An 11,195-nucleotide genomic window follows, 5' to 3' on the forward strand; every position below is an offset into this window, starting at 1 on the left:
AATCCAATCACCTTTTTGAATAGGTGCAAAAAAATGGAATAAAATATTAACAAATCAACATTGGAATTAAATAAAAAGGGTAATACCTTATAATCAAGTGGGTCTCCCATTCCCAGACATACAGCAGTGGTTTAACATTAGAAAACTTGTCATTTTAATTCACTGCATGAACAAGGAAATGAAAAAAATCATTTGATCCTGCAGATAGGTTCAGGAAAAAAAAAAAGACATTTGATAGTATTTAATACAAACTGAAAATTATTTTTTTTTGCTTTTAGAAAACTTAGACTAGAGAAATCTTTCATTAATGTGTCATTGGTATCCAGTATTTTCAAAACTTACTTCAAACATGATTAGTGGTGAAATTTTGAAAACTTTTTCTCAAGTTTAGAAATGAGACAAACACATCTGCCTCACTACTTCCATTCAAGATAATCCTGGAGTAATTTTGAGAAGTGCAAAATGGCAATAAAGCAAAATAAAAGTCATTAGTATTTCAAGGGAAAAAATAAAACCGCCACTATTTACAGATGATGTGATTGTATATGTAGAAAGGTTTTTTTTTTAAATCTGCAGAAAAATTATTAGAATTAATGACAGAATTAAGAAAAGTTGCTGGAGATGAGGTCAATATAAAATAACAATTGGATTTCTGTTCACAAGTAAGAGAAGAACAGAAAATTATGTATGAAAATATAAAAATTTTTAAATAACCTAAAAATAATGAAAAAAATTTCACAGTGGATCAAATATAAAAATTTTAAACACAGAGAAAATCCAAGTCTGCATAGTACTTGTCTAACCCTAGAGTGAGTCTCATTCACCTCACCAATCCTGGCTCAAGGATACTGCCTGATCATCCAGCTTGACTAACTTTTGCTCTAGAACATGTTTTCCGAGAGGGCAGCTCTCAGGATTCCTGGATGGCTCAGTAGGTTGGGTGTCTGATTTCGGCCCATATCATGATCTCACAGTTCATGAGTTCAAGTTCTGCATCAGGATCTGTGCTGACAGCTCAGATCCTGGAGCCTATTTCAGATTCTGTGTCTTCTTTTCTCTCTGCCCCTCCCCTGCTCATGATCTGTCTCTTTCAAAAATAAACATTTAAAAAAATTTTTAAAGGGCAACTCTTTTGCCTAAAATTCTAGTTGAATGCACACAAAGAAAGATCACAATCTTTCTTCTCTAACCTTCCTTTGCATTGTGGGGAAGATATCTTGGCCAGAAATTACACATCATTTTCATGTAAACGGAGTGCTAAAAACATGAGCTCCCCTAGTAGGGAGTTGATGTATTTGAAATGTAGGTGTCTTTGAAACACAGGCAGAGCTCTATCAGAGGGCTCCCGTTCCTCTCCAGGTGCTCTTTCCACCACAGCCAAGAGCATTTCTTAGAAATTCAGTGAATATCCAATACAGAGGCTATGCACTTTCAGTAGTTTGAGTTCTAGACCGACATCTTTTGGATGGATGAAACTGATATGGCTGACTGATCTTTAAATTTAAATAGCAGGAGCATCGAAAGCTACCTCTTCATCCTCGTTGGATTCTCTTATTTGGTCAAAAGCCCATCTGTCAGTATAAGACCTAATACTAACTGCAGCCATACTAGTTATCAGATGTGCAATCTGGGGTACGTCTCCTATTCTTTCTGAGGTTAAAATTAACATTTTATTAATAATATTTAATATGGGAAAATAATTTTAACAGGGGAAAATTATGCAGCTCACAGTACTATTCCTTTAGAAGGCTGTAAAGGTAAATTAAGGTAACATAGGAAAAGTACTTAGCACAAGCTACAGACTGAGTCATTACAGAACATTGGCTACTATAAATACTGCTTTATTATTACTACTGAATGGGAAACTTTGAGGTCCTGGAGCCTAGCCATACATTCTCAGACCTTAAGGGGCAGAGCTGCCCCAAGTGAACTTTGGACAAGGCTCAGTTTGTGGATATAATTTTCTTTCTGTACTAGGATGCAAAGTTAAAATCTTTCAAGTCTGTTAGGAATATTTTTCTGGGTCATTCAAGATATTCTATACAGTATATCAGGATTTTGATGGCCCTGTATGCATTAGAATATCCTAAGGCTTATGAAAAAGTGTGAAATGTCTGATGGGACTAGTAACTGGAATTATCTTAGAATAGTGGCTGGTCCCACTGCAGTCAATTCCCGAGGTAAGCCCGCTTAGCTGCTGCTTTGGCTCAGCCGACACCCACATTTGGGTTAGGCCAGTTCTCATGTGATTGGCAGTGGTGCTCTGCACTGAAAGACCATCACATTATAGTTCCTAGTTAGGGTAATCAGGGTGTTTATCACTTGAACTGGGACAATTTTCCAAAAAGGACAGAAGGAGCCCTATTAATGATTATGCCAGGATTATGAGCATACACCAGGATTGCCCCAGGAAATGTGGTCAATCTTTGTTCTCATGACTACCTAAAAGGCTTACAACTCCCCCAAGGATAAATCTGTCTGTTTCCTCCCATCATCAAAGACCAATGATCAAATGGAACATGTGGATCCTATTCCCTATAACACTCCATGGCTTGCTTCTCACTGACAATACTGGGAAGGCATCTGCCTTCTAGAAAACAAGAATACCTCTAGGTCTGCCTAGACTTCTAATACAGAACCATTTTCTATGGCCATGATGACATCCATTTCAACTAATTCCATCAACATTATTCCAAAGACCCTAGATTCCTGGTGCTACTGAAGCTAGATCCAGTCCCTGGCAGGGGGCGGGGGGAGGATAAGGACATACAGGACCTTTCACATCACTTTCATCATGCTCTGAGATATGTCACAGCCTTCCAGGAGGAGACACGGAGAAACCTCTACCCATAATTTTTTTTAACCAGTTGCACACACCATTCCCTTCTGGGCCAGAAATCATGTAGAAGGAAAATTCTGACATTCTCCCTTTGTTCATGTCCTTAGTGTTTTGTTTGTTTGTTTGAATCCTTTTTTACAAACCCATTCCTTACTTTAAACTACAGTCTGGTATAGATTCCTCATGTCAATTCCAGACCTACAGTACCTCCATCCAGTTTTATTGCTACTTTGCCTGTTCCTCATTTTCCTACGCTTATAGTTTGAGCTTTGGTGCTAATTTCCTATCCAGAAATGTTAATTATTTTCTCAATCATGAATTAAGTTCTTCTTTGATTAAGAACTTCAGATAACTTTAGAGATTGTTGAGAGATTCCTTTCATGGTTGACCTGGAGTGGGCTCCCCTACTTGAGGATCACGCACCATGAGCCCTCAACCTTTGACTAAGGATTCAATCCAGCCAACAATAGACTGTGGTATTTTGTGCTATTTTGCCTATTTATTTTTGTAAATAAGGTTTATTTTAGAAGTTACCTTTGCCTTTGCAACTTAAATTATTTTTACATTTCTAGACTAATGTTTAAAAGCAAGTGCAAGTCTATTGAATCTTATCCATGCTATCAAGATGAAGAAACTAAGGTTGTTTTTGCTGACTATACTGTGACTTACGCAGATCAGCCACCAAATAGTTGGTTTATAGTATTCAGGTGAGGCTATCATAAATTGTCATATGATGTCCCTTTAAATGGCATGTAATATTTATATGTGTAGTTTTATTTATGGTTAGTGAAAATACAAATTTTTAGGTTGCTTTCACAAGTTAGTACTTCTTCCCCATGTGCTATACATTATTGAGATATTATAGGCATTTTTATCCATGTTTCTTTAAATAAAATATGAAGAATATGAAGTTAATTATTAGAAATTTTTATGTGCACGATAAAAATAATATAATAAATGGATGTGCTTTCTGTATAGAAAGAAACCATTTCATTTTCAAGTAATATTATTAGGTAAGAGTCAGAAATTACTTATAAAATGGGACTTTGAAGGGGTTACATTTATATGACAAAGTATGCTAATAACTAAAAAACCAATACGTATGCTTTGTAGTTATTTGAAATTTTACACTTACTTTTTTTTTTTATTTCTTGGCATTAAACCTAACTTCAAACTCTCTTTACCGTTCATGTCAAGAAAAAGTTCATGCTTTTGTAATTACAGAGAAACATTTTTGATTCCTCAAGACATGATTTTGCTTCCCAAAGTATATACCACGCTTCCAGTCTGCATGCTGCACATTGTTAATAATGACACAATGGAACAAGTGCCAAAGGTGTTCCAAAAAGTGGTGCCTTATCATTATACCAAGAATAAGGTAGGTGCAAATATGCTCTCCCCATATGACACAATGACCTTGAGAAGCCAGCACCCTGCAAGATTCCAGGATAAGGTAGAGCAGATGTGCTTTCAATCCACTTAACAGAGGAGTAAGGGTCCTGGTCTTTTTCTACAGAAGCTCCATTTATTTGACAACCTGAGGAACTTAACGTGAGTGCTAGAACATTCACCTCTCAGCCCTCTTTTTTTCTGCTCTCCAAAGAAAGTATGACCAAAGGAAAGCATTGGAAATTCTTATTAAAATCATAAAATCATATAAACTCTTAAAACTGAAATGGAGCTAGAGAATTCATTTAGTCCTGTTATTTGATCAGACCAGCTGATTGCCTCAGTTTCTATCCAGATTTTTATTCTATCCCTAAATATTTAGGAAGATTGTGATTACATGGCCACTCCTTACCCACCACCCCCAGGCTTTAATAGGGCTACACAGATTCCTTAAAAAGCACTTGGCACCTGATTCCTGCTGGATGATGGACCCTAATCTCTGATGATCACTCAAATCATGTTGCCTTTCTGTTTGAATCTCATCTTTGTGTTTTTGGCTATTTCCTCTAAGATCGAAGGATAACAAAAGGAAGTAGATACCTACACTGCAAGTTGGGACATTTTTTTCTGATCCTTCATTCTTTAGCTGGATGACTTTGAGCCTTTTCATCTTTCTTTATGAGTTGTGGCTGTAACTGACTTTGAAAGTTCCTTTCAGCCTATGATTCTGTGCATTATTTTGCACAAACTGAGACATGAATACTGGTTTAGAGGAATGAATGGTAAATTTTTAAAAAATACTAACGCCATAAAAAACCGAATAGCTCTTTTAACTTTGTATTAGGGATTTAAAAAAATAAGATTAAAAAATTTTTAAGACTTTATTGCCAGTTTTAATAACAATAAGTAAGAACAGTTTTAGGTTTACAGCAAACCTGAGAGGCAAGTACAGATTTCTCAAAAGCTCCCTGCCCCCACACATGCATAGCCTCCCCCATTATCAACATGCCCCACCAGAGTGCCACATTTATGACACTGATCATCCTACATCAACACATCATAATCTCCCAAAGTCCATAGTTTATATTATGGTTCCCTGATGATGCTTTCCATTCTATGGGTTTGACCAAATGTAAAATAACACGTATCCATCATTAGGGGGTCATAAAGAGTGTTTTCACAGCCATGAAAATCCTTGTGATCCACCTATGTATTCTCCCTCCCCCAGTCCCTTGCAATCCCTGACCTATTTTCTGTCTGGATAGATTTGCTTTTTCCAGAATGTCATCGAGTTGGAATCTTATAGCATGTAATCCTTTCAGATTGGCTTCTTTCACTTAAAAACATGCATTTGCATTTTGTCCATGTCTTTTTATGACTTAATAGCCAATTTCTTTTTAATAACACTATTCCATTGTCTGCATGTATCAAAGTTTATCGATTCACCTACCGAAGGACATTTTGACTGGTTCCAAGTCATGGCATCTATGGCTAAAGCATTCACAAACATCTGTGTGCAGGTTTTTGTATAGACACGAGTTTTTTACTCCTTTGGGTAAACACCAAGGAACACTATTGCTGAGCTGAATAATAAGAATATGTATAGTTTTGTAAGTGACCACCATGCTATCCTTCAAAGTGTCTGCAGCATTTTTTACTCCCACTAGCAGTGAATGAGAGCTATGTTGCTCTATGTCCTCATCAGCATTTGGTACTTTTAGTGTTGTGGATCTTCACTGTTCTAATAGGTGTGTGGTGGTATCTCATGGTTGGTTGAGTTTCTCTGATAACGTAGGATGTGGAGCGTCTTTTTCTATGCATATTTGCCATCTGTGTATCTTGTTTGGTCAGATATCTTAAAAAAATTTTTAATCAGGTTGTATGTTTTCTTATTGTTGAGTTTTAAGAGTTTTTGTGTATTTTGAATAATGATCATTTATTGTATGTGTCTTTTGAAAATATTTAAATATTATGTTACTGTTACTCAGGAGTCTTGAAGTTGTTTAGAATATTCAGGTTTTCTCTTAAAAACCTATCACTGGTGGGGTGCCTGGGTGGCTTGGTTAGTTAAGTGTCTAACTTCAGCTCAGGTCATGATCTCATAGTTCATGAGATCAAGCCCCACATCAGGCTCTGTACGGACAGCTCAGAGCCTGGATCCTATTTTGGATTCTGTGTTTCCCTTTCCCTCTGCTCCTCCCCAGCTCATGCCTTGTCTCTCTCTGTCTCAAAAATAAATGAAACATTTAAAAAGTTTAAAACAAAACAAAGCAATAACCTTCCCACTGGTTTAGATTTAGACTTTCACTTACTGATATCTATCCTACTGTTTTATAACTCTTTTTTCCCCTCTAACAATTATTCTCTGAGCCTAGACAAACACAAAATCAGAATCATGTAATTTCCTTTTGTTTCTTTAATGCATTGTACCACAAACTAAAATAATAATGAAAATAGCAGCAAATCTGCACATTATACTTTGTAGGTAAAAATACTTTAGTATATATGATTTATCTTCCTTTAGTTCCTTGCCCCAAATATAATGTCAAAAGGTTTTTATTGGTGTAGTGATTCTCATCTCATTATGAGTATTATAATTCTGGTTAATATTCCTAGATGTTTATTGCAATGTGTTGAATTCATTCTGTCTTACATATTTCTTATTTTTGTTTTGGGAAATTTAAACACTTCGGAGAGTGTCCTTTGCATCAGAATCAACTGGAATCCAAATCTGTATTTTTCTTCCTTATTAGAAGTGTCTTGGGGGGCACCTGGGTGGCTCAGTCGGTTGAACATCCAACTTCAGCTCAGGTCATGATCTCACAGTTCAAGAGTTGAAGCCCCATGTCGGCTCTGTGCAGACAGCTCAGAGCCTGGAGCCTGCTTTGGACAGTCTCTCTCTCTCTCTCTCACTCTCTCTCTCTCTCTCTCTCTCTCTCTCTCTGTCAATCTGCTCTCCCCCACTCACACACTCCCTCTCTCTATCAAAAATAAATAAACATTAAAATAATAATAAAAAAAGAAGTGTCTGGAATTATAAACTCATAATTGCTGTGAACTTTTGTATCTCGTTATGGTATCATGCTCCTGCTTCACTGACAATGTGGTTCGATGAACCGAGTTATCACCCACCATGACATCACCCCAGGTTTCTCAGAGCTGCTTTCTGCAACGTGAGGAGCTCATCCCCATACTCACATGTGGGATCCCTGCAAATGTATCTGCTACAGACTTGACAGCTTAACTGCCAGTTGGTGTCCCAAGGGACGACACTGCCCTGAGCACTCCTGCTTCTCTTATCTTGTACTTAAAAAATAGGAAAATCAAGAAGGAGGTTAAGGGATACACTAGGATGATGTGATAATAAAAATCTGCCTAAGGAAGCATTAATAGAATTGGAGGGAAACTTAGGAATCTTTTACCAGAGTTACACACTCTGTGTTGTAGATTGGGAACCACACGAACAGAAGTGTTAGAGGTCCTCATTTTCTCCAAAAACTTGTAAGGTGGGGCTTTCTAACAGGGATTTCAAAACCTAATGCTATTAATTTTTGGTTATCAAGAGATCTCGTATATTTACATATATCAAGGTAATAAAGCATTTTAGTCCTATGAAAACATATGTTGTACATTTGAGAGACCAGAAATGGTATCATTTACTCCCATATGATTTTCCTTCCTCTAGAAAGGCTACACATTCGTGGCTGAAGCATTTACTGGTGACACATACGTATTGTCCTCACGATGGAAACTGCGCCTCATTGGTTCTTATACTCCACTCCCATGCCTATCTCGAGACTCTCCATCCAATACCTTCACCATAAAGGAAATCAGAGATTACTACATACCCAATGATAAGAAAATTTTATTCAGGTATAAGTATATGACAGGAGGGAAATACATTGAATTGTCATTTTTGGCCACCAGATAGGTGCTGACATGTTGTCCTTCAGTGACTGTGGCCAGAGAGGGTAGGCCTCTAGATACACAGGGCTCTACAGGTAAATATGAATATATAAATATATTATTGAGGAAATAGGGCACCTGGATGGTTCAGCTGGTTGAGCTTCTGACTCTCTGTTTCGGCTCAGGTCATGATCTCACAGTTCATAGGCTCAAGCCCTGCGTTGGGCTCCATGCTGACAGCACAGACCCTTCTTGAGATTCTCTGTCTCTTCCTCTCTCTCTGCCCCTCTCCTTCATTGCTCTCTCTCTCTCTCCCAAAATAGAAATAAATAAACTTTTAAAAAAGGAAGTAAAGGTCACCTATAATCAACCAACCTGTTAGTGTTCTATTGTATTTTCTTATAGTGAGTGTTTTATTCTAGTCACAGTTTATTATTATTAAAAGTATGACATAATTTAAGTTTTGTAAACTGACTTTTTAAAATAAGTGTTTATTCATTCTTGAGAGTGAGGGTGAGTAGGTGAGGGGCAGAGAGCGAGGAGCACAGAGAATACAAAGAGGGCTCTGCACTAACAACAGCAAGCCCACTGAGGGCCTGGAAATCATGACCAGTGAGATCATGACCTGAGTTAAGTCAGACACTCAATTGACTAAGCCACCTAGGCGCCCCTATAATCTGACCTTTTTACTTAACATTACAGTGTTCATGCTTCCCAGTGCCATCAAGATATTTTGTAAACTCTTGATTACATAGTAGTCATTTGTATGAATATACAACAATTTACTTTGTGGTAATTTTTTGTTTTTATTACAAATTTCACATGTCTATTTTTCCATACTATTAATAGAGATATGATAGGCATATTTTATTGTATATATTAAAGTAAATTATTACTATCTAAATATCTATTACTTTAAGGAGACTATATGTTTTAAAGATTCCATACGTGTTGGTAAATGTGTCTTCTAAAGAAACCCCAAAGTCTATTTGGCAATATATGCACAAATATAATTTATTGTATTCTGCTAATTTTTTCCTCTAATTTTTATTTACTTGTATTTAAAATGTTTTTATGTTTATTTACTTTTGAGAGAGAGAGAGAGAGAGAGAGAGAGAGAGAGGGAGAGAGCAAGAGCAAGCTAAGGAGAGGCAGAGAGAGATGGAGACACCTAATCTGAAGTAGGCTCTAGGCTGAGCTGTCGGCACAGAGCCAGAAGCAAGGCTTGGACTCACAGGCTGCGAGATCATGACCTGAGCCGAAGTGGGATGCTTAACTGACTAAGCCATTCTTGTGCCTCTTTATTTATTTTTATTTTAAAACGTTTTTTTCTTAAAAAAAAACATGCATACATTTTTGTAATTTAGAATAATCAGTAGTAAAATTAAATTACAGAAGAATACATATAGTATATCCCAAACTTATGTTTTATCTTTATATTTCTTTATATATTTCGTATGTGGGTAAAAGTTTAGAAAAAATACTAAAAGAAAACATATGAACTGAAGGTACTAGAAGAGGCAAAAACTCTCTTTTTAATCCATCTGCCTCTTGTCATATATTAGACACTATTTTTAGAAAACAAGGGAATAAAGGAAAGAAGTAGGAGGAAAACATACCAGCAATTAAAAATAACAACTGCGATAAGATATTTTAACTACTCTGATAGGAAGCCACTGTATCACATTGCAAGGCCACCAATAGACTCAGGATTAAGGACCTAAATTAATCCTAGAAGCTGGACCTAAGCTGTCAAGAAGAGTGGGGGGAGGGTGAGGAGGGAACTGCCTCATGAGCATATGTGAGAATTCAGAAATTAAAGAGTGTGTGACCTTCTCAGGGAACTGAAGATATTTGTTTGCAAAGTGGAGTTCTAGGGGCCTTGGGAAGCTGTAAGGCCAGAGAGGTTGGAAGAGCCCTTTCCTGAAGGGCCTCATAAGGCAAGAGATTTCGATTTCACCTTAAAGGCAACAGCACTCACTCTCCTTCTCTCTCTCTTAAAATAAATAAAATAAATAAACAAAAAAAGGAGGGGGAGATTTAAGATATAGGAGAAAGAGGATACACAGAAAAGGAAATTTATAGACAAACTGAAAGTTCATAGGTTCCTGAACATTTATGAGGATTCACCTAAAATAGTAAAAAACAACAACAACAAATACAACAAAAACCAAGATAAAACAAACAAACAAAAAACCGAGAAAACCTCTTCAGTTGCATTAAGGGAGGGGTTCGAATGGCAATATACTACACACTTTCTCTTTTTGTAAAAGATTCCCAACCTACATGGTCAAGAGTATAGGCTGTCGGTACTAATTTTGATTCCTCTGTATTTCTATGAATCAAAGAAAGCATGGTAAATAAACAGCGAAGCTTTGAAGGATGCTGCCTGTTGTCCAACTGGAGAGGAGGGTATAATAGAAAGGTTTGATGTGTCAGTAGTCTGCAGATCTATCATGTTTTATAAGTGTTTATCATATACAAACAAAAGGTTGCATTTCCTGTTTGGGAATTGATGGTAATAAATGTCCTGTTACCTATTTCATTTTACCATAGCATATTGAGATCTTTTGTCAAAGTCTACAATAGCAATAATATCTCTAGGTTTGGGGCCAATTTTACAAAATGGTTTTACTTTTAGATTATCATATTAGCTGATTATACAGTTTCTTTTACTGACTTTAAGAGGGAGATCAATAAATTGCTTACAGGTCGAATGTGTTTTCTTCTAGGTATTCAGTTAAAGTTGCTTCACCACACCCTGTTACGGTGCAGGTACGCACATCCAAATCAGACGCATTCATCAAGCTACAGATCTTAGAAAATGAGGAAGCTATTGTCAGTTCCACTGGGAAAGGGCAAGCTATAATCCCAGCAATTAACTTCTTGGGGAGTGAAAAAGTTGTGAGCTCCCAGTGTAAGTGTGGCTTTTTAAACTAGTTATTTAGAGCCCTAAGTAGATATTTATATTTACATAACTGATTTTTAAATGGTTTGCTTAAGAGAAAAGAGTAAATAAACATTTAATTTGTAAAACCTGATATTATACTAAAATATTTTT

General features: G+C 36.6%; 1 protein-coding gene across 1 annotated transcript in view; it reads left to right on the forward strand.

The window, feature by feature from the left end:
* ADGB (androglobin) overlaps positions 1–11,195 on the forward strand; it is a 135,833-nt gene that overhangs the window by 82,756 nt on the left and 41,882 nt on the right. Inside the window, exons 24-27 of the mRNA XM_029945518.1 lie at positions 3,412–3,546; positions 4,064–4,217; positions 7,914–8,101; positions 10,867–11,051. Of these exons, the coding sequence (XP_029801378.1) occupies positions 3,412–3,546; positions 4,064–4,217; positions 7,914–8,101; positions 10,867–11,051 (662 nt within the window). The remainder of the gene's footprint in view (positions 1–3,411; positions 3,547–4,063; positions 4,218–7,913; positions 8,102–10,866; positions 11,052–11,195) is intronic.

The sequence above is a fragment of the Suricata suricatta genome, chromosome 7 (assembly GCF_006229205.1).
Source record: "Suricata suricatta isolate VVHF042 chromosome 7, meerkat_22Aug2017_6uvM2_HiC, whole genome shotgun sequence".
Lineage (NCBI taxonomy): Eukaryota > Metazoa > Chordata > Mammalia > Carnivora > Herpestidae > Suricata > Suricata suricatta.